At 35.5% G+C, this 25,477-nt stretch overlaps 1 protein-coding gene across 2 annotated transcripts in view; it reads left to right on the top strand.

Annotated features, from left to right (window-relative positions):
* magi3b (membrane associated guanylate kinase, WW and PDZ domain containing 3b) overlaps positions 1-25,477 on the top strand; it is a 117,253-nt gene that overhangs the window by 59,653 nt on the left and 32,123 nt on the right. For both annotated transcript variants that reach the window (XM_039693399.2, XM_039693398.2), the window contains exons 2-4: positions 10,193-10,309; positions 19,716-19,835; positions 25,023-25,229. In XM_039693399.2, coding sequence (XP_039549333.2) covers positions 10,193-10,309; positions 19,716-19,835; positions 25,023-25,229 — 444 coding nt within the window. The remainder of the gene's footprint in view (positions 1-10,192; positions 10,310-19,715; positions 19,836-25,022; positions 25,230-25,477) is intronic.

Below are 25,477 nucleotides of genomic sequence, written 5' to 3'. Positions count from 1 at the left end.
TAGTGTTCCGCCATCACTCTTCCTTACTGCGCAAACTTCAGGCGTTGTGCATGTGATTGTAACGTGCGTGAGGGGTGGCGTGTGCCCGATCTGTGATTGACAGTCAGATCTCACACCCCCCTGCGCTGATCCGGGAGCGCTGGATTTTTGCAAAACAAATAACACGCTCCAGGTGGAGTTAGAAGCTCTAGTTTTTCTCTAAAACCACTTTATTTATGTTGTTCTGTCGGATTATAGTGTCGATTTCACTGAATATGATCAAAAAAATGTTGCCGACGGCAGCTTTAAATTAGTTGGACAGCAGGTTGCCGAATAGAAATCCTCACATCTAAAGTCTAAGAAATATTCTGTATGTAAAAGCAATACATCTTACATCATTTCACCACATGAGTAATAATAATTCATAGACTTAACTTACATATTATTGTATACAAATATTAATTTTTTATTTGTTTCATGATTTTTATTTACATATAATTTAATAAAGAGCCGTTAAACACAAACGTTCTGAATGCAGGTCCTATTAGATAATTGATGGTCATTTTATTATTTTTCCATGTATTTTTTGTTCATTTTCAGCTCAATTTTAAAGAAGTGCTAAAATACACTTCAAAATCAGCTCTTTTCTGGGATTCCTGAAGTTTCTCGACCAAGCATTTATTGTGAACAGTGATTTATCAAATGTTTATTTACTTTTAATTTACCTTTAAGCTTCAGGATTTAAGTGCTTTTTACAGCATTCTCGGTTTCGTATTTTATTGGATTGTTTGTCTCATAGTTTACTGGAATTTTTTCATTCTATCCTGTGTATTGCGAATTACTTTATGTCTGTATTTTATGAATGCTATCCATCGCAGCACTGCACAATATGGCTCATGCTGACTTCTGCATGCACACAGCAGTAACTACCTCATCACACAGACACTTTCACTATCTGCAAATATTGTTGGGGCAATTTTATTTAGTTTCTCCTCCTGTTATCCAGGAGATAAACCAACTTTGACTTTGACTGTGACCGCTAACCGGATTGGTTCAAAATCTCCAACCCCGACCATACTCCTCTCCACGATAAACCCCTCACCTTGCCTCTCACTCTCAGGGTTTCAAGGCTTTTTGCACTCTTTGCTCGTTGCTCATTGGTTGGCGAATTTAAATGATGGAGGAACAGAGAGAGAGAGAGAGAGAGAGAGAGAGAGAGAGAGAGAGAAGGGGGGAATCAATAACAACGGTGAAAAATTGTACACAATTGCAGCAACATCCTTACAAATTAGCACTCTGTATGGAGGTGCGACGGTAGGTTGCAGGAAGTAAAAGTCCCATTCATTTTCTCCATAGAGAAATTGATTTTTAAGGATACTGTAGAAACCTTTCAAGATGAACCTAATGTGAGGTCCAAGGTTGTTAGATGATGATATATGTTTGTAGAGAAGGCACAATTCAGTGTGATTTCAACTTCTTATTTTAAGTCACCATGTTTATTTGCTGAATTCCCAGTGAAGTATAATCTCCTGAATAGGGGCGTCATATTCAGACACATTTCTGTGAGCATTGAAATGGGAATTGCGGCAAAAGAGTCAGTCTGTCTGTCTGTCTATTTATCTGTCGTTCTATCTATCTATCTATCTATCTATCTATCTATCTATCTATCTATCTATCTATCTATCTATCTATCTATCGATCTATCGATCTATCGATCTATCGATCTATCGATCTATCTATCAAATGACTGTAAAATAACTGAGCACCCACATTACAATAAACTTTATAACCTGTAAGTTGATGAAAACGTGATGCGATGCACTTACTTCCTCAGATGTGGCCATTCTTATGACCAAAACTTCATTTGAGCTTGATTTTATTAAAATGTTAATATAATGACACATGGCAGTGTCTGACCATATATAAAGCCACAACGTCAACTTTGACAACACAGTGTTGTCAATTATTTAAAAATTATTTAAATAATACTTTTGGTTTTTTTTTTTCATTTTCTTGAAAAGTAGTGTTTTTGATATGAGATTTCTGCCCGACAGGACCAATATTTTATACTCACAATCAATTACTTATACTCAAATCTCCATAGAATAAGTTGTTTCGTAAAAGACATTTTATGATATATTGGAATTAATTGTTCTAATGCTGTGATTTACCTTAAAGCTGGTTAGTTTGGTTCATGCAAGGTTTATAAAAATACATCTAAAAGGGACACCTAGACAGAACTTTAAAGGCTTTCAAAGATAAATTGTCCACTTGACTTATTATTGACTAGTCAGTTGCTGGATGACTAGCTAACCATCCCTCGCAGATAAATAGCCAGACGTTTGTTCAGTCAATCAGATGGTCTGACAGATTGATAGATGCCTTTCCCAAAGTCCTTTCATATTTATGCTAGAAATCCTTTTGTGGAGGCTTTTGAAAGTCTTGGTTATACAATAAATCCATCCTCATGTAGACAGCAACTGCTGCCACCATTGCAACAACTCGATCTCTCTCTCTGTCAGCAACAGGCTTGCCACATGGCTCCCTATTTGGCTTCAGTGGATCAAACACTTGGCAGTCTTTTCCTTTGTAACTTTCCTCCTTCCTCTCTGCGTTCTGACACAGAGAGCTCTCCTTATCCTCGTATATTAAAGTAACAAGCCACAAGAGGTTTCCCATCCTGCCTAAAAAAAATACTGTAATACATGGCTTCGGATTAATTTTTGATATATATCAGCTATATTATGTTACAACAATATGACATCACGGTGGTTACCCCCACCCCCAAGTCTCAATAATATTTAGGTCCTTCCTTCAATGCGAGACTATGTAAAAATCTAGCTTTATCTAGGGAGTAGAATATTATAGACACATCATGACACTCAATGGTTGAGAAACTGCAAGATCAAACTTAGATAAGAGAGAATGACCTGAGTTTGTTCTCAAAGTGAGAAACAACACTGAATTTTATGTTCAGCTTTGAATTCTTTTCTGTTACCCATTTTTCCTTACGTGCCTCATTTTCTCGTTGTCTAACTCTATTTTTCTGTTCTGATTAGCTTCGTCCTCTTCATCAGTAACAGCTTTGTGGTCATTGTGCCATTAGGCAGAAATCATAACTCCCTCGCCTCACTGTTGTGACAGGCCGAGCTTTCACATTCCCATACGAATAATGGCTCTCTGCACTGCTTTCGAGAATAACGCCGTGCTGTGTTCATGTGCCTGTCTTAGCGATTGTCGCAATAGCTCAAATCTGTCGTCAACGAGAAGCTTTATCAGGACTCTTCCGGGGACACAGTCTCGGAGAGGTCGGGAGAGCGTTCAAGAAATAGTGATTCAGCTGTCGTACCGCTCTCCTCAACCTCTTGTTTTCAATCTGTTCTCTCGTTCCTGCAATGATTGTGAACCGCAGTTTTAGCTTCAGAAGTGCTGTCACCTTTGAGCACTTCAGGAGACATTTTGCAGGGATATTTTCGAGCTAAAAACGGATCATTTGTGTCACGTAATCAGTGACGTGTAATAGATGAATGTGTAGCAGGCCTCCTCAGCAGTGCTGTGTAGAGAATCAATGGGGAATCGGAGCACAGCTGAGAAAATGAGCCCTTATTTAAGCTGTCGGTGGCAAACAAGCCAAATCAGGCGGAAGTGCCATCTGCTCCTGAACAGTACAGTATATAGAAGTTTAACCAATTAGATAAATGTGCCGTCTGAGGGGGGAAAGGCTGTAGGATGGCCTTTATAAAAGTTTACCATGGTAACCAATGTCCCTTATTGTTACTATAGCAAAATTGTAAACACTTATAATGGGATCTCTTTGAAGGGGTCTTTCACACAGTATACACACACACATACTGTATATACTGTGTGTATATATACTGTATATTATATATTAGGGCTGTCAAATGATTAATTGCGATTAATCACATCCAAATTAAAGGTTTGTGTTTGTTTACATAATATATGTGTGTGCACTGTGTATAATTATTTTATATATATAAATAATACACACACATGCTTGTATATATTTAAGAAATATTTTCATGTATATACTGTACATAGATTTATATATAATTTATATTATATATAAATATAAATATTTTACATATAAATAATATTTTTTCTTAAATATACATGCATGTGTGTGTATTTACATACATATATACAAAATAATTATACACAGTGCACCCATATATATATATATATATATATATATATATATATATACATATTATTGGTCTTTATTGGATATTTTTGGCTGTTGAAGCATGTCTTTTTGTTAATATTTTTATTTTTGTTTTCATGTACATGCACAAATACATGAACACAAGCTCCTTTAGATGAGATATGCCATATTGTTTATAAGCTATTATTTTTTTTTTGTTTTATGCATTGCATCAGCTGATATTGGATGTTAGTTGTACTTGATTTATTTATTTTTTTACACCTAAAGCAATTTTTACACCTTAACACTGTTAAATGTAGTTTCTTTATCAAATGTCAATGTATATTTTACATTATAAAAATGTGATGTCTAAATTTAATTTAAATGATTGTCACTGATTTTATTCTTTTATGTTTTTTTTATTATTTATTTAGACTAAATAGAATATAATTTTAATTGGCAATAATATTAAAATAAATCTTTTTAAATTTCTTTAGCCAAATTGTTGATGTTCTTTCATGCATTGTGTTTCTGAATGCAGTTTATAATAGAATTTGAGTGTGTGCGGTATTCTTGTCATTCTTGCAAGATGTTCTATATTGAATAGTAGAATATATATAGTGTTTGAAAAGAATAATGATATAAGCTAAAGTGTATTTATACGTAGTACTTTTCCCTGTTAACAGCAACTGTATTTTTAATGGAAATGCAAATCATGGCACAAAGCTGATCTGTAGTAAATGGAGATTTGTTCTCTCATGTTAAAACAAATAACACAAATTATAATGCTCATTTGGCTTCCGTTTGTTGTGTTTGTTTGATAAAAAATAAATAAATAAATGTTTGTCCTTGCCATGGTTTGTGAGCCCTGAGGCAGATTATGAAGCTGTCCTGCCACTCCTGATACCTATAAAAGAAAATAGAGAAGGACAGAGATAAGCAAAAGGAGAAAACTAAAGGAAAAAATGTCAACGTTGAAAGGGTTGTGAGAAGAAAAAAAAAATGCAGGATGAGGAATGACCAAGGGTATTGACAGATGAAAATGGGAAATAAATAGAGTGGCATATGATAATGTTTTCTAAAACCTCTGGTCTTCCCCCTAACAAATTCTCTGTCTTCCCTTGACAGGATTATTATATTATTACCTCGTTTTATTGGAGGAAGAAGAAAGTAGGTGAAGCAAAGGGGGAGAGAGAAAGAGCGATACAGAGCATCTGTTTTATAGCCTCAGACGGCTCTGCCTCAGAACTCAAAATCCGAGAATTTAAGCTGAATATGATGAAGAGAGTCCAGACCTTTGTTCTGTTGAGGCCAGGAAGAGATAGAGTACTAAAGAGACAGTAAAAGTCCTCCTCTGAAGGTCCTTTTTGACCCCAGGATGTTAGCTGAGTGCCACATGTTAGAGACAATTAGAACATATTAGATGTTTAAAACAGATTTAATTCAGATTTCACTGTGAATTTGCATGTGTAACTAACTTTTTATTTAAGCCATTTTTTAATAGTTTGTAATTTTATAATGCTTTTATAATTATTTTCAAGAGAATGTAAACAGGCACGACACAATTTGGGGAAGTAATATGAGATTTGTGCATTGGATCTTATAGTTTAAATGGAGCCCTCTTAACATTGCATAGACACTATATTTTACTCAATGCAAATGAAAACCTTTTTCATTCAGGTCAAATTAAATATGCTGTCTTCTCTGACTCGGCAATAGAGATGATGTGGCTCAGATGGGCTTTTATCAAATCAACATACAATTAAAAGTAAACAAAGTTGTACTATCATCATTTGGGAAGTGAGATAAAGGTCACAAAGTGGTGATGGTGGACCTTTAGTGGCGTCAGTGATGGGTCATATTTACTTGGTGTGACCCTTCAGTAGCGTTTTTTTGTCCATGTCACTCTCCTTGACCACATGTGCTGTGTCAAAGTCACTCACCCGTTCACTCATTTACTATTCCCTGTATAGTCAGTGCCACATGGTGCACCATATTGGGAAGCAATGAATGCAAATGAATGAGCGATTTTGGATTCTTATATAAATATAGTGTGCTGAGAGTACTCTGGAGCGGTCTCGATGCTTTCTTACAATACCTTACTTTGTAATCCGGAATCAATATAGGCAGGCATTCTTATTTTATATACTTATTTCATTTTTGTCAGGTTTTTATTATTTTATTTTAATTAAATATTTTATTTTATTTTATTTTATTTTATTTTATTTTATTTTATTTTATTTTATTTTATTTTATGCAATCTTGAATCAGTCCCATCCAGGCTGCGTAAAATACATCAATTTTCAGAAAAATACTCAAGAAGAATATAGTGTTCTCCTCCATCTCTCTCTCTCTCTCTCTCTCTCTCTCTATATATATATATATATATATATATATATATATATACAGTATATATATATATATATATATATATATATATATATAGCATGTGCTGGTGAAGAATTACAATGGCCATGCTTAAAAACTGCATTCATTTCCAAGTCACATTAAGTCATCAAGCCGTTAAAATGCTGCTGATATCTGCTCCTCATGTCAACACTATGATAATTCCTGTTTTATCCCTGTCAAAATAAATTAGAATGATGTGATATTTTAGCTTTTCGTGGTTGGAAAATCCTGCTTAACTCTTGGCTTCTAACGGGGACACCTGCCTTTCCACCCAAAGGTTATGACACATAACGGGTCATGCTGTGTTTATGAGGAGATTATGGTGCTTTATGGCACCTGGCAGCATCGCACAGGGGTGAAGACGACAGATTATGAGTGAGGGGTTTAGTGGTTTATGGCATCTGTCTGCACACGTTCACACTTTCCTTCTTAAAGGGGTCATGTCATAAATTTTTTATCATTATAGTTTTTTGCTCGTGGTCCCTGTTTTTTTTCTTGGTTTTTTTCGGTTGTTCCTTTAATGGATTCATATTACAAGGAATCAAATTTCCCCTTGATCTTTTCAAATGAAAGAGCCTGATGAACTATGAAAACATATTGTAGCTTTCAAAATTCAAAACTTTTCCCCAGTCCAAAGAGTCTGATCTTAACAGTTTGTGCAGAACATTTCAGCGTGGATTGTATTGTGATCTTGTTGCAATGTAATGCAAGCTGTTGTCTATAGTATTAAAAACTATTTCACACAACAGAAAAGCTGCAAGCTAGTGTGTGAGCACTAAAATGCGCTGTTTATAATTTCCTATGCAAAGCAGGGGTTTCTTAAAAGCCACAGTGGAAAATCATTTTGTTCAGAGAGATGTACAATACAGATGAAAATCTAAAATTTGACTGTGAAAATATGAAATCAGCAACACCGCTCAGCTATCCATTTGCTGTCAGGTTCAATTGTTTACATCTTCTGTGAGCGATGAAAAGACTAATATCTGCAAAAAAATCTTACTTCTCACTAGATGCACCAATGTATTTTCAAGCAATTATTTTCACTATTGTCCATGAGCCAGTTGTTTAAAAACAGCCAATAAAAAAGCATGAACATAAAAAGGTATGTTGAAGGATACTGTAAAACTTAACGAAATTAATCATGTCTCATGTAATCGCTCAATCAGTGTTTCAACTGCAGAAAGACGTCACAAAAAACAATCCTGCATGCGAACATTTCCGGGTTTTTTTTAGTGTAATTATCACATCTGAAAATAAACAGACATTGAATAGAATATTAATTTTAACTAGTGGTTCAAATATTTAATCGCGATTAATCGCATTAATGTCATAGTTAACTCGTGATTAATCACACATTTTAATCTGTCACTTTAAATGTCACTTGATTTCTTTTTGTATTTTAATGCTCTTATCAATATGGAAAATGGATTGGCTTGTTTTAAATGTTTTTTATTGAAAACAACATCAGCATACTGTTCAATTTCACACTAACATTCTCACTTGGAGCAAATAATCTCTCACACAATGTAACACTGTAACACACCATCAATAAAATGGTGAAAGAAGTACCGACGAGGTCCTGATATTGACGAGGGGGCGGAGAAGTTGCATCAACTGTGTGTGTGTGTGTGTGTGCTTGGCCATCATCAAGTGGTATTTCAGACTGGACGTGATGCGATGACAATAGCTCAGTTCACAACGACAAAACACACAGATCACTTTGGTCTTGTCAATGGAATTTGGCAACTTTTAAGTAAACTTTCCATTCAGAATCTTATTGGCATCCATTTCGGCGTCTCGCGCTCGTCATACACTCAAAACATACCGTTAACCTACTATTTGGCCGGCTCGCAAGCCTAAACAAGTGTGCCTGTTGTTTTGTTTCCGGTCTAGCTAGATCTGCTTGCGCTTTGGTCGACGAAGCAACAAAACGTCCTCGTGCGGCGCAAGCCATTGAAATGAATAGGTTTCATAGCGCAGCGCCATGCATGGCATGTCCTGTTACAAAAGCATGTGAAAAAAAACTACAAAGTTTGCTAGGACAAAAAGACTGTTAATCGCGCGATAAAGTAGACGCTGTTAAAATGGGTTTGCGTTAACGCCGTTAGTAACGCATTTAACCGACAGCCCAAAAATTAACCTCTGATTTTATAGTAATGTACCAAATGGAGACTGATCTCATGAAAGTTTGTATCTACAGAACGAATGTTATTTCTCGTGCAATTTATATGCCAAAAATTGTTTTTGCATCTATATATATATATATATATATATATATATATATATATTTTCACGTACATATGATATGCACTTTATGCCGTGTAATATGCACAAACTCCCCACCACCCTCCCCCATAAACTTACCCAAGGGGTTTTCAGTGCGTAGCAATTTTTGGCGTATAAATGGCACGAGAAATGACATTCGTGGTATAGATATGCACTTTCATGAGACTGTGTTGACCAAATGAGAGTTCCCTGTATAGTTTGCAGCATTATTTGGGAGAGATTTTATTTCCCTTAAGAAAATCAAACTATCGATATGATCAGCAGATGTTATTCTGAATCATCGGCTATAACGTATCAGCTGGGAAATGTAGTATCAGTGCATCTCTACATCTCACCCAACTTCTTTGTTTCTTGTTACAAATAATATTATTCAGACCGGTTCAATCTGTTCACTTAAAAAGATCCGACTCAAAAGAATGTTCACTAATCTGACTTTTTTAAATGTATTTTTTACAAAAGATGAAAGAAAATGTGATGTCTCATATGACCTCTTTACTGAAGTTGTGCTGTTCTACTCTCTCTCTCGTCCTCTGTCTGTCTCTCTCTCTCTGTTTTCCACCCTCAGTCTTTTATCAGCAAACAACCTCCTTCTTCCTCTGCTGAGCAACTTTCCCCAACTCTCTGTGAACTCTTCCAGAGTTGTGACTTTGGAGTTTGGCAGAAAGAGGGAAAGCGAGGCTTTTAAAAGTTCCGTGTGTGTTTTCATTAGGTTTCACTTTTCACAGTTGCTGCTTTCGACTCTGTCAGCTTGTTCTTGAAGTCTTTTCTGAGTTAGCAAAGCTTATGAGACTTACGCCCTGTGTTTTTGTGCAGCTGGCTCTCACATTGAGTGTGTGTGTGTGTTTATGCGCAGAGTAAGATGTGACTCTACTCCTAGAAAACAAAAAACAATTGGACACTCATATAAAGTACTTTTCAAGTACTTGTAGGAAAGCAAAATCACGTATGACATATTTAACTTGTTTTCTTCTTCAGCAATGAGAGTAAATGCTTTATTTTTATATTTTTCTCCTAAAGTTTTTGTTGATCTTTTAAGGTTTGATCTAAACAATGTATGATACTGCTCATGGTGTCACTAAGAATATTTTGATCTAAGATCAAATGATCAGCGCTCTTACTGTGTCAACATTCGTCTAATTTTTAGAGACAGTCTAATTTTTAGTTTTATGCTTAAAAAAACACAAGTGAGATGAGAACCCCATTGAGTGTCCTTATCCTTTGAAAGAGCATCATCAGAGCAATAATGTATCTCTTTCGGGAGTTAGTCTACATTATAATGCCAAGCTTACCTACTTCTGTTTCCATAACCTTTGAAAGGATTTATAAATTTCCCTTTGCCTCTCTCTCTCTCCGCAGGTAAAGTGCTGAACGCTGATTTAAGGCATTATCTTAGCCTGCAGTTCCAAAAAGGATCAATCGACCACAAGCTGCAGCAAGTGATCCGAGACAACCTGTACCTGCGCACCATTCCATGTAAGACATACACATACACACCCAATCTATTCATTTTTATACATTTATTTACTATGCACTTATTTGCAACATTGTTTTATACAGTCAAACCAAAAATTATTCACACACCAGATATAATTTTTGATTTTGATGGGGTTTTTTTTACTAGTAGGTGCAGGGCACTATAGTTAATATATGTAAGTGAGGATAGCAAAATAAAGTAAACTGTGACATATTATGCCCAAAAACTTCTTCATCTAGTGGACTACCAGTAAAATTTTTAAGAAATTGTGACCAAAAATTATTCAAGCCCTTTGACCTGACCTGGTAATTGGTTGACCTAAATTGATATTATCTAATTGTGTAGTTAAATTTTACAGTTAACAACTATTCAACTTAATTCATTTGTGAGACAGTCTAACAGAAGAATGGACAAAACCAGTGAAATATCAATTGATTTGAGAACTCTGAGTTCATATTTTATTACTATTTTCTAAACTATAGAGAATAAACTGTGATAATGTGAGAAAAATTGAAGGTGTCAATTTTGGTTTGAGAATAGAATAGAATAGAATAGAATAGAATAGAATAGAATAGAATAGAATAGAATAGAGGGATGCTTCACCCAAAAATGCAAATTCTGCTTGGACAGAATTCTAATTTTTGGATCATTGAAGCGTATCATTAAATTTAAGAAGAGCATATGTTCTGTCCATCTTTCTCTGGCAGTCTGGTTATCTCATCTTACCTTTCAGTGTTTTCTCATTTGGCCGTTTCTCTCACTGGTGTGTATTATTCGTGTATTAGGCTCTCTGGCCCTCTGCAGAACACCAGCAGCTTTCCCTGTGAGATGTTTGCTGTTTCTCTGGAGAGTTGTGGAGTGGGTTTCTGAGAGCATGTTTCTTCTCCAATCAGCTTCTCCACTGCTCATTAGTTTCTCATTCAGCTAGTTTGTTATTCCCTATTTAGTCTAATTTGATAAGTGACAGTGACAAATGTGTCATAAAACACACTAAGGGGGCGAATTCACAACGACACTTAGCAAGTGGTATTTCAGCACAGAAATTCTGCATTCATATAGTACCTGCGGTATGGTCAGGGCTGTGTTTCCCATACCGTACAAATGTAGTTTGCTGCTTCACTTCCATCAACTAGCTAACTAGTTGGAGAAATCAACTAGCTAGTCATGACTGTCTCCCGAAACCCATTGTCGCAAAGTATCGTTCAACCACGTTGGTTTCGCACGTGGTGGAGTTATAACTACTTTTCATGAGACCAATAATGCTAGATTTTTTAATATATAAATTACAGACATGTCATCTGAGGACCATTTCTAATTGTTCTCAGTTATTTTGCTTTATTAACAGACTCAACATTTGGCTCGTTCTTACATGGTAGAGCACGTTCACACATGCGCACTCTTCAAAACCGGTAATGTAAATTCCATTTGTATGTATTATAAATAAAAGGCACCTGTTGTACTGAATTTCAGCTTGCTTATTTTGCTCAAGATAACGACATACCTTTATTTGCAATTGTAACTTCTAATAAAATGCGCCAGGTCCGTGAGTAATTTGAACCGTTACACCCATAGTTACATAGTAGACACTATGAGTAAAAACATTGTGAAACTTTTGTGAAATATAACAATTCAAATAAAAATCAGTTATATTTTAATACATATAAATATACATATATTTGTAATGGCAGATATTTTTTAGCATTACTCCAGTCTGCAGTATCACATGATCTTTGAAATCATTATAAAATGCTTATTATTATCAATGTTGCTTAATATTTTATGTGGAAACAATTTTTTTTCTTCGGATGCAGCATTTTTTTTTTTAAATAGAAATCATTTGTTACATTATAAATGTCTTTACTGTTACTTTTGATCAATTTAATGCATCTTTGCTGAATGAAATACTTATTAATTTATTAAAGCAAACTCTTTCTGACTTTTGAACAGTAGTGTATGTTGTGTATAATATTAGCAGATCTATAACATAAGATCCAGATTATGCTTTGGAGTGCATGATCATTTTTTCTGCTTTTTATAGCTCCTGTCACACAAAATGTTCCTCATAAGGATTTTAGTGTTAGAAATGAGCAGCAAAAGTTTATTTTTAACAATCCATGATCATCACGATCATCACCAGTTTGGTTCGCCACATTCCAGCACAGATTTTTTTTTCTGTGAACCTGTCACAACCTAATGAAGACTATTGCAAAGAGGCTGTTACTGAAGGCATCCTGAAGCAGTGCAAACCATATTAGACTTGACAGCAAATGCACAGCTCCCGAATAAAAGTACAGCAAAACGCTGTTACGTCATGTGTAGAGGGCGTCTAGACGTCTTAAAGGCATAGTAACAACAAAACAAGCTAAAGGTGAAAGAGAAGGAAGAAAATGTTTATAAAAGAGAAACTTTTATTGATACTATAATTGAATTTGAGGGAAGGTGACCCATTTTAACAACTTGAAATACAGCCAGCGGACACTGTTTAGTTGTGCATTTTATCACTGGCAATAACCGTATCAGCTTTTATATCCCAGCTGTCAAACTGTCTACTAACAGACTTTTTGATTAACACATTTTGCTTTATTTCTAAATCCGTTGAAGTTTAATTAATTATAAATAATTCCCCATTAGAATGAAGAATTACTCTTTGATGTTTTTGGAAAATTGGAGACAAATCCAAATTAGCATAAAATGACAAAAAAAACTTCCATTGGTTGCCATTTTAAGCATCATCTTCTCTTGTCCTTAGGTCACTCTGTGCTTGTCCTAGTTACTCTCTTCCTTTTTTCTCTTCTCTCTTTACCTTAATCGGTAAATTACGAGAAGAGCCTGAAACGGCAAAGTAAAGAAAAGAGTAAAGAAGGGAAGAAATTAGGAAAAAAAAGTAGGAGTTGGAGGAAGAGAGAGCCTCTGGTATTTTCAGTCACAAAGCTGCTTTATGGAGCTATGAACAAAAGTTCTTAAAAGCTCCTCTGATGGAGAGGAATAAAGAGCAGCCTAAGGTGCCACTCATATCCCTCCTCCACCAAAATGTGCCGGGGCAGGTGGTCGCCCGGGGGATCTGTGGACCTCTTTCAGAACCGGCCTGTGATTAAACTGACTGCAGAGGCCAACAAAGATGAAACTGGCTGTTCTTACATAACCTTCTTACAGTCATTGTTTACAACTCTATGGGCTCACAAGAGTTTCCACTGCGCCAGAGAGCACTGCAAATGCATTCATTTATTCTGTGACGGTATGTCGCAAGGACGTAAAGGGAAATACACATTAGTTTGCGGAAGTGACGTTGCATTATGCAACCAAAACTCTGGAATAGTTGAACAATTTATGATGTAGGGGTGTGTTGAATTTTAAGAGGGTCAAATTCTCAGATTTTTCACATCATTTTAAATTGGCCTGGGGCCAATTGCATAAACTTCTAGGCTGTATCCAGGGTCTGAAAATGAGTCCGGGGTGTTGTGTAAAGAATATATATCGAGGGCTTGGAGCCATAAGGGCGTAAGTGGCTTTTAACAAACTTTACAGGAGAGACAAAACTAATTTTTTACCACGCTTCAATCACCTGTATTATTAACATTGCAACCACAGGCATACTTACATGAAATGAGTTATTTAAGTAAAAAATGTATGGCATATTAACACAATGAACATGTTCTAAAACATTTTCAAAAAAACAAAAAGTCAAATACGTCAGATACGCCTTTTTGTTGCTTTATTCAATACAGTTTGATCTCAGATGGGTATTTTGGCACCATTGGATAGAGCTCATTGAGACCTTTATTTTGATATAAAGAACTCATATTCGCCCAAAATGCCACTTACGGCCCTCTGGCTCCAAGCCCTCGATATATAGATTTTTTTTAATAGATTTTTTCATATAGATTTTTTTTTTTTTAAATAAACCATTAAATGGCACTTTCTTGAGAGTTTTGTGCAAAGAAATATAGAATAAAAATATGTCTAGCAAAGTCTTATATTTCTGTAATTCACACAGATCAAACACAAATATGCTGGCTGAATAGACTGCTTTAATTATTGTATTTATGATGACTTTGTGAAATGTTAACTAAACAGCTTGAGCCATCTTCCAGCTGGCCAGTAAGGTTATTTGGAAAATTGCATTCTGTAACATACTGTGCAATTATTTTTGATTGTGTTATAGCCTACATTTCTTACAGAAAATCACAATAATCATTGCGTTTTATCGAATGTGGTAGCTTTATGCAATTGCAGTTTGTCTATAAGCTTTTTTTTTAACACCGACAGTAAAATGTTGCCAGATATTGCTATGTAAAACAAGCAAAACAAAATAAAACAATAATAATAATACAAAATTAGTTCAAAGCTTGTGTTTTGGAAATAAGATTAATATATCACTAACCCTAACATGCAACTTTCCACTTTAATAACTTCCTAAAGCGTCACAATTAAATCTGAAAAACAGGTCCAGGAGATGACTGCACCTTTCCATTTGGTGGATTTGGCAACACGGAGGCTGCACTCGCACCATTCACAAGCGCTCTCAAGCCCCGTTCACTGCGCTAGTAGTATCTTTACTTAAAACGCCATTGCTGTCTCAGAAAAACATCAAAGACAGGATGAAGTTTTTGGCAGAATATGGGAAGTTTGATTCTGAGTTGTGTGGAATGAGGAATGTCAATGAAACATGAGTTGAATGGTGATGCTCCAGAGCACTGTTTTTGAAAATCTGCTCAGAAATATATTAATAAATGCATCTCTACCAGAGTGAAGCATAGAGGAAGAGGTGTCATGGTGTTGGGGAGCCTTGCTAGTTGCTGGTATGAGCTATCACAGAGAAAAGTAATTTAATGCTTTGGAGTACAGGAGAATATTGCAGAATGGCTATCTAAAGAGGAATGACCAGATTGTATTTTTCAAACTAGACAAGTTGGGCTCCTTCCCAAATTACAAAGACAACCAATATACTTACCTTGAATAAATGTTACTACTTTTGCAAGTCTTTGTATGCTGACACTCTTATTCTCACCAAAGGTGCATTTATGTGATCAAAAATACAGCATAACAGTAATATTGTGAAATATTATTAGGATTAAAGGTGCCTTCTGGCACATAAAATCAAATCATATTCCATATTCCATAACAGATGGGGGCAGTATACCTCCACAAAGTGAGTTGTGCCGCGGCCGCGCGCACTCTCACGTCTTCAAACAACACAAGCGAGCGCTGTTTTGCTCTCTTTCTTGCGCATATTATTCAAATCATTTAACACGATAGTAAAAGTTTGGAAGACCGCAGTTTCACGTGGAGCATTTGGAGGTTTTTAGAGATCAGAGACTCAATGAACAACATCTCAACACTAAATGATGAAGACCGTCTCATAGACGCCAGTCTCAAAAACAAGCTGGTGCATTTTGACGAAAATTTTAAGTTTACGTTATTCGTTTTGTTCATATTATACTTGTATTGTTAGTTTGAATTAATTTGACAGACAGCATTCGCTGATGCTGATCAAGCTAGCAAGAATTCACCGTGAGACACACGGTGCACTTTGACACTTAGCAAGCAGGTTAGTTAAGCTCTCAGATTCTGTCAATTTTATTACGCAATTCAAACAATAAATACCGTTTTGGCGCTTGTACATGTTACACCACAGATCCCTAGCGTGAACCGATCATCTCTACTAGCTAATGGAAAAAGAACATGAACACTGTTGAAAGATACATTATGCTACAACTTACCAAAATGTATTCCTCATGCATAATGTCGACCAATCATTTTTTAAACTCTTCCCTGAACTGAAATGTAGTAGTGGGCTGTATTTCCACACGACTGACATCAGGTTCAAGTACACACACAAGCCGTGCGAGTTACTCGTCTATTGCAGTTTGGCTGGTGGTTATGTTGCCCGCCCGCATACCGCCTCCCATGGCCGAAACTGGTATTACGACACCTGCCGGGCCGGGGCTAGTAATTTAGGTTTATATCTCGGCAGCACTATAACTTGTCAGTTTTTTAATGACATCATTGCACTTATTTCTTCTCATTCTTTTGATGCGTGTAGCTCATTTTTTGGATATTTTTACCTCAATTATTACATATGGCACCTTTAAAAAAAAACCGTTGCTATTTTAATAATGTAATTTATTTCTTTGATTCAAAGCTGAATTCTCAGAATCATTGCTCCAGTCTTCAGTGTCAAGTGATCCTTCACAAATCAAAACACATTCAGGCTGATGATTTGCTGCTCAAGAAACATTTATTATTGTAAAATATGCAAAAATTATTTAATTTTTTTTGTTGCTTAATAATGATGTTAATGAGAACAGCATTTGTTTGAAATAGAAATCTTTTGCAGCATTATAAATGTCTTTTACTGTGACGTTTGATCAATTTAATGCATCATTTCTAAATGTATAGTTTATTAAATGTCATAACAATCAACTCAATTTACATATGATTTTTACAACAACAAAAAAATCACACTGGAAAGGAAAATGGAAAGGGTGAAAAAAAAAAGTGCAACAGAACACATTTAGCAACATCTCTTCTCCTCTACTCCCTTCTTTATCATTATGTAATGGACATTGGACAAGGTAACCCCTTATAACCTCACCAGTAGATATTCACATATCCATGCAGCGCTGCTGTTTCGATTCCCTCTTCTTGTGACATTTACACAGTTTCTCCCCAAAGAAAATGTAAAGGAGTCCGTTTTTAATATTATTTGCTCTCAAGTTAGAGTCAAGTCTCCTCAGACACTTGACTCTGGCATTTCACTTTGCTGCATCTAATGCGAATGTCCTTCAAATGACAGTAGAGCCTGGTGGCATTTCCTAGCACGCAAACGAACAGAGCCGAGAAATGTCATCTTTTATTTTTGGCCTTTAATTCGCAAGAAATGCCACCCTCGGATGTCTTTTATGAGGATTTTGCTGCTAAACAACCCACCTCTGAAATTAGGTCCAAATGTGTACTGTTTATGTTTGATATTTTTTGAGCAAACACACTCACGCAGGCCTAAACACACAGAATTAACATTTTTTAAAATTGGTTTAGGGGTAAAAAAAAAAAGGGTTGATTGGAGAAATATTTCACCCAAAAATAAAAGTTCTCATCACGTTGTTCCATATATTACTGTTGTTTGTTGACACAAATGAAGACATATACAGTGTGTGTATATATACGTAATTACGTATATATATTAAGGCTGGGCACGGCTTAGCCTTACCCCTTGGGACTAGTGTGGAATTTTCTCACTCAAACCACTGCTGCTTCTGATTACTTTTAGAGGGACAAGCTGCCCATAACTGCTGGTCTAGGATCAGTTTTCTCTGTAATGATAGCATTTTGATGAAACATATTTAGCAAACGGTCCAGTTCGTATCTGTGTTTACGCTTGAGAACTTCAACGGTTTCTATTAACAGCATGGTTTGCGCATTGATCTGTATAGCCAATCACAAACATATCTGTTGATTTCTTGAATGCAATGACCAATCAGAGGTGTTATAAGTTTAAGCACTGAACAAAAACTGAATCAAATTAAACAAATCTTTTTTCGAGTCATTTAGTTCGAATTGACTCAGAAAAAGATTTGTTCATTTTGATGAATGAGTTAGAACAGGAGAGTCACGAACGCGCAGCACAGAACAGAGCAAGGCGACCATTTGAGCTTATAAAACTTAAACTTTGTTATTTTTTAAATCAGCGAACGTTTCGCTTGATAAGACCCTTATTCATCGTCTGGAATCGTTTAAGCTCCCGTTCCACCACATCCCAAAGATGCTCTATTGGATTGAGATCTAGTGACTGTAGGGGCCATTTTAGTACAGTGAACTCATTGTCATGTTCAAGAAACCAATTTGAAATGATTCAGGCTTTGTGACATGGTGCATTATCCTGCTGAAAGCAGTCATCAGAGGATGGGTACATGGTGGTCATAAATGGATGGATATGGTCAGAAATAATGCTCAGGTAGGCCGTGGCATTTAAACGATGCCCAATTGGCACTAAGGGGCCTAAAGTGTGCCAAGAAATCCTCCTCCACACCATTACACCACCACCACCAGCCTGCACAGTGGTAACAAGGCATGATGGATCCATGTTCTTATTCTGTTTACGCCAAATTCTGACTCTACCATCTGAACATCTCAACAGAAATCGAGAGTCATCAGACCAGGCAACATTTTTCCAGTCTTCAACTGTCCAATTTTGGTGAGCTCTTGTAAATTGTAGCCTCTTTTTCCTATTTATAGTGGAGATGAGTGGTACCCGGTGGGGTCTTCTGCTGTTGTAGCCCATCCGCCTCAAGGTTGTGCGTGTTGTGGCTTCACAAATGCTTTGCTGCATACCTCGGTTGTAGCGAGTGGTTATTTCAGTCAAAGTTGCTCTTCTATCAGCTTGAATCTGTCGGCCCATTCTCTTCTCACCTCTAGCATCAACAGTTTGTAGTTCAGGAGATTGTCTTGACCAGGACCACACGCCTAAATGCATTGAAGCAACTGCCACGTGATTGGTTGATTAGATAATTGCATTAATGAGTAATTGAACAGTTGTTCCTAATAATCCTTTTGGTGTGTGTATATAGGCCTGTATTAAAAAAAAAAAAAAAAAGACAGCGAAAATTCTTCCGGTGCTCCCAATCTGGGCCTTACCATGGAGTTCACCCTCTGCCTATGATTATAGGCTTGAACATCCTGCAAAATATCTACTTTTTTGCCCAGCTGAAGAAAGAAATTCATACAAATTTGCTACATCATTAGGATGAGTAAATATTGTCTGGGCTGAGAAACAGAAGGTTGAAAATATAGCATTACTATAAATATAAAGATTACTAAACTGCAGACACACACATTTTCAAAAGTGTCAAATGCTTCAGAGACTGAATCTCATTGTATAGTCAGTGCACACTTTCCATCTCTGTGTCACCGTCTCCCTTGTGAATAAAGCAATCTGTGACTACACTATGCTCGAATAACATACCAAATAACACAAGATTTCCTTTGATATGATGTAATATGTCCTTGTTTTACTCAGTTTGGCTAATACTGTACATCTCTCTGTGTGTTTCCAAACCATTTTCATAGCAATTATGTTAAAGCATGTAATTTTTCATCATTTAAAGCCTCACAAATTGCCAATCCCTCTTTTTTAAACCAGTTTTCCATGTAACCCATCCAGCCAGTTTCCCAGTATCCAGATCTCATCTATGGGAGTTTGAGATCAGTTCTATTTACAGTTCCGAAGGGAGTGCACTTGTTCTCAAAGGAAATTCTGAAATCCAACCAGGGAATCCAATTTTTATTTCGGTCAATCTGAGGCTGTGTTTAGACAGACACAAAGTTTGCAGCAAATGGGATTGTGGGTGTAGGATATTCTTACCAGAACTAGTTTACTGTCACTAATTGTGTTTGTTTTACTGGAAGGTACCACTCGGATGCCCAGAGATGGGGAGGTTCCAGGAGTGGACTATAATTTCATCAGTGTGGGGGATTTTCGCATCCTGGAAGAGAGTGGATTGCTGCTGGAGAGCGGAACGTATGATGGTATAAAACACACTCTCTGTACTGATATTCTTCATACAAACATCCCAAACCATGGACATGAACTATACCTCAGATCATGTGACTTGTTGTAAAGATGCTAGTTGTTTTCCAAGTCTACCTGGTAGACGATAAAATGGTAAAAAAAAATCACATCGAAAGCAGTTTTTTTTATTTACAAGAACCAAAGCCTAAACTTATTTCTGGAAATGCACATTTGGTGTTAACATTTGACAGTTGTGTTTTTTTTTTTTTTTTTTTTTTTTTTTTTTTTTTTTTACCTGACTGAAGTAAACTCTGACACCAAAACCTCAAGGCATTCATTTTGTCCAAAAAGAATTTCATGACAGTGCAGCCTCAAAACTGTTCTGTATGATAGATTTAGCCTCCAGATCTTACAGGCAGAGTCAGTACAGCACAGGTTTACACCATGCAAACAAGCTTTGCAGAGCAACTGCAAGGCAAACTGCTGAAAACTGCTGAAAAAGTTCACATAAAGAAGACAAAAGTCACAGTCTGTTCCCTGTAATGACACTTTCCACAAATAGATATATACTGTATGTATATTGCAACATAGCCAATGAAATGATATATATATATATATAATATATAACATAATATATAATATATATATATATATATATAATATTTTAGTATTAATATATTAATACTTTTATTCAGATCAAAAGTGACAGTATAAAGACATTTATTATGTTACAAAAAATGTATGTTTCAGATGTTCTATTCATCAAAGTGTTCAACAAAAATTCATCATTTTTTCAACATTGATGATAGTAAGAAATGTTTCTTGAGCACCAAATCAGCATATTATAGTTATTTCTCTAGCATCATGTGACACTGAAGACTGGAGTAATGATGCTGAAAATTTATCACAGGAATAAATTCAATTTTAAAATATATTAAAATCGAAAGTGTTCTTTAAAATTGTAATATTTCATAATATTTCTGTTTTTTTACTATATTCAAATAAATGCATGCCTTGGTGAGCATAAGAGGCATTTTTAAAGAACATTAAAACTCTTTTGAAAGGCACTATATTTATATATATTTATCTTTTTCCTCAAAGAATAAAAGCATTGCGTGTTTGTCCTCCCCTATGCAGTCTAGTTGGTTTGAATGTGTCTGTCATGTCCCGAGAGACAGATAGCGTGCCAGGCGAGTGCATTCATTGTGGCCCCATGTCGATAGTGGGACCAGGGACTCATGCCAGGTAAAGCCTGCTGGGAAAGGGAGCAATGCCAATAAGAAATGCCCATATGTGCTCTGCTTTCGAAGAGGGAGACATTCTGATCCTAGGAAACACATGCATGCATGAAAACACACATACTAATCCCAGTTAACTGTTCCTCAAAGGAATAGTTCACCCTTAGTTACAATCAGGTTTTACAACATATTTACTTTAGAGCAAGAATGATATTATATTTTACCTTTGATGCAGCTTCATATACAACATCTCAGTGTGGTCATGTTTGAGCAAAAGCAAAGAGTTTCTATGCCTTTCTGATTCCCTCATTCCAGTAGTGTGGATACATTTACAACCCTCAAGGCAGCTTTTAATGTAATCCTGTCTAAGCAAGCTTGGTTGAATTAAGAGTTGATCCTGATCAATAAAGATTTAGCGCTCCTTGTAAGCACACAGATAATCTCAATGGAGGCGATCTGTACACATGAATAGGCTGTGGCACAATACACTGTACTTACTGCCTGTTGAGTCACACATCAACACCATTTTATTCCAATAAATAGATAGATGTTCTCTGCTCACATGGAGTAATTCTCATGGAAAGATCATATATATATTGAAAGAGAATATACATGATAAAAAAATCTGTCTGGACACATTAAAAAATGACATTAAAATTTTATATCTTAAACCATTTAAAAATATGTATATATAAATATTGCATACATATATAATATGCATACATAAATATTCATTTCGTTTTTTTAACGTTTTCTAAATGAATTTGCAGAAAATTAGTATACATTTAATGAAATGTATGCGGTATGGTTGCTACTTTGGTCCACCTGTTGTGTAAAGCCTATAAACCTTGGTTATCTGTCCATATCTATATATTTTGATATTATAGCTGCACTTTATGTGCACCAAAATATTTTTGACATCATTAAGAGAACGCTGGGACAACATTCACCTCGTTCTCAGATTGTTTGCCTCTCTGCAGATTACTGGCGACAGGTGATGCTGTAAATCTGCTCAGATACTGAGAGTTGCACATACCTTTATGATTCTGTCATGGTTAGCGCATATGGGGTGATTAATCAGGGTTACAGCTAGGGGTGGGTGATATGGCAATCACACATTTTTTCAAGCAAAATCACAATCCACAGTCTTATCACGATTCTTTTTAATGTTGGATTTTAAGACTCTTTCGCAAAGCACTGAGAAATGCAGCCAAACTAATTTCCCTATTTTAATTTTTATTTCACAAGGTAACAAAAACAAGATCAAGACTTTCAGGGCTTTTGAGACCGAGACAAGACTGGCCTTGAACAGCATTAGCATCACATCTATTCTCGCATTGAAATGTTTAGAATTTTTAGTTTTTTAAAAGAAGTCTCTTTTATTCATAGGCTGCATTGATTTGATTAAGATTCAGTAAAAAACTGCAATATTGTGAAATATGATTACAATTTGATATTTGTTCAAAGTTTTCTTAAACATAAGTTTTCTGTTTGAATACATTTTAAAAAGTAATTTCTTCTTGTGATGCCAAAGCTGAATTTTCTGCAGCTATTACTTCAGACAAGGGCTGGGGATCGATTCAGATGTTCCAATTCGATTCGCAAGCTCACAATTCGATTCAATTTCGATTTCGATTCCCGATTCGACTCAATGAATATAGATTTAATAAAAGTGAACATTAGTTTACAAGTGGTCCAAGTGGTAATTAGAGCCACAAACCTGTATATTAAACTCTTTACACTTGGGGACATTAAAACTGAACACAACTCTATATTTCAAATGCATACAATGAATAGACAGGATTTGGATGCAAGATGAAAAATTGATGCTGAAAATTGGACATGTCAGAACAGTGGAATACCTTGATCAAACTGGGTCAGGTTATTTTATGTTTAAGATAAAACAAACATAACATTTTACAGCATTAGCTATAACATGGAGGCACTGAAAGCCTATGGACATTGAATGAAAACTAATAGACTGTAAAAAATATTGTTGGTTTAACTTAAAAAATGAAGTAACCTGGCTGCCTTAAAATTTAAAGTTCATTGAAATGGGAAAATTGAGTTAATACAATAAAGGAGATTGATTTAATCATCAGAAACTCAAAATATTTTGTTATCTGAACCACATAAATTAAGTTGATTTGACAAAAGAAAAAATGTTTTGATTACAAATCATGAAATATATATATATATATATATTACAGTTTACTGGATTTTGGTTGATGGATAAATAAATATAAAAAAACAAAAACATTTGTGGCCTTTGAGAATTGATTTTGAATCGACCACATTCTAAAAAACGATTAATCGAAAAAACTTTTTTGACATCATTAACTCATTAACATGTTCACTGTAAAAAATATTGTTGGTTCAACTTAAAAGATTAAGTAACCTGGTTGCCTTAAAAATTTAAGTTGATTGAAATGGAAAAAGTGAGTTTAATATAATGAAGGAGATTGATTTAATCATCAGAAACTCAAAATAACAAGTTATCTGAACTAAATAAATTATTGAAGTTGATTTGACAAAAGAAAAAATGTTGTGATAACAAATCTTGAATATATATATATATATATATATATATATATATATATACAGTGTTGTTGCTCAAGAAACATTTCTTGTTATTATCAATGTTGAAACCGTTTTTGCTTCTTGATATTTTTGAGTAAAACCATGATATACAGGTAGGCTACTGTTAAAAAAAGTTTGGGGTAAGTAAGATAAAAACATTTTTTTAGGGTTGTATGCCACTTAACAAAGTTCAACTGTTGTTGGTTGATTTAAATCTTGTTCAGGCAACCTTCCTGTCTAATTGTGCAGATTTTCTTCACCATAATAAACTGCAAACTGGACCGGAATTTATCCTGATTTTAAAATGTTTCTCTCAGTGAGACTATAGTCTTGGTAACATGCTGTTTTCGCATGATGACGCACACATAATGTACAACAAATGTTGTGGTAGCAGCACAAACAATTTCCTTACACTGTGACACTGGAAAGAAGGAGATCCATTTGTATAATGAAGAAAGACAGAGAGGGAAGGAGTGAATATTCATCACTGCATATTCATGAGAGGTGAGCGAAGTTGTCAACAGTAGTTAATTGCTTGTGAAAAAGCCTAATTCCCACATGGTTTCAGTTTCTATTTGCTAATTAAACTCTTTAGAATTCACAATCTAAAAAGAAGAGGATTAATCTTTCGACTGATTACAAGGATTATATTCTCTACATTGGCAAAAGATGAAAATGTGACCTTAAAAGGCGGTTTTTCTTTTTCTTAAACAGATGCTAATGACTTCTAGGGGCAGCATATTTATTTTCAGGATGAAGGGAGCGAAGAAACAAAACAACAAATTTGGATAATTTAAATGAATCTGTGTATAATTGTTGAAGGTTGAATGGTTGATTTGAAAAGACGCCTTTCCATTGACTGAATCTAATCATACTGAGAGTGATTTATTTAGTCTTACATCAAGAGGGAATGATGAAGCACACACACACATTGACATGTACATCAAATTAGTAATTAATTTAAATGCATAATGCTGCTCCACTGATTGGCTGTACCATTGTTTCTGATGCATATTAATGAGCTGAATTTTGCATGAGAAGATAGTGGGAAAAGTTTCATTACTGAATCCAGTGGTGAGTGTAATTACTTTCATGGAGCCACTGAACGGAAAGTATAACATTTCACACTGCATATTGGATAGTCGACACCTTGATCTACGTTTTTGAGAAAGCTGGAACTGAGGAAGAAAGCGGAGGTAGCGATAAAGAAGCAGATTTGCATGAAGCTCCTGTTAACAAATCCGCTGTTTCATCAAACTAAACTATTTGTGGCTCTAGAAATCAAAGCTTATGTAGCAAAAATGTTACACGAACCCTCGCAAGTAATTATTCTCATGACTTTTTTTAAAGATGTCATCAATCAAAACAAGTTCTTCATTTCTTCAGGTAACTTCTATGGCACACCCAAACCTCCTGCGGAGCCAAACTTGATTCAGCCGGACCTGGTGGACCAGGTTCTGTTTGAGGAGGATTATGGCTCTGAAGTCCAGCGAAAGCGAACCACCTCTGTCAGTAAGATGGACCGAAAGGACAGCGTCGTCCCTGAGGAGGAAGAGGATGAGGAACGGCCACAGCTCCCAAATGGCATCCCAGGTCAGTGGATGGACTTTAGTGTGTGTGTGCTTGTGTTAACCACAGTCTGTATGACTGCAGAGATAGATTTCGCTCAAAAAATTAGTCACCCATACTGATTATTTTAGTAGTATTTATAAACTATTATATTATTTATTAATAGGGCTGGGAAATGATTAATCGCGATTAATCACATCCAAAATAAAAGTTTGTGTTTACATAATATATGTGTGTGTAGTGTGTATATTTATAAATACACAAACATGCAT

Source organism: Pimephales promelas, chromosome 8, assembly GCF_988280905.1.
Source record: "Pimephales promelas chromosome 8, fPimPro1.hap1.1, whole genome shotgun sequence".
NCBI lineage: Eukaryota > Metazoa > Chordata > Actinopteri > Cypriniformes > Leuciscidae > Pimephales > Pimephales promelas.
The sequence above is the reverse complement of the archived record's forward strand: the minus strand, read 5'-3'. Positions and strand labels throughout refer to the sequence as shown.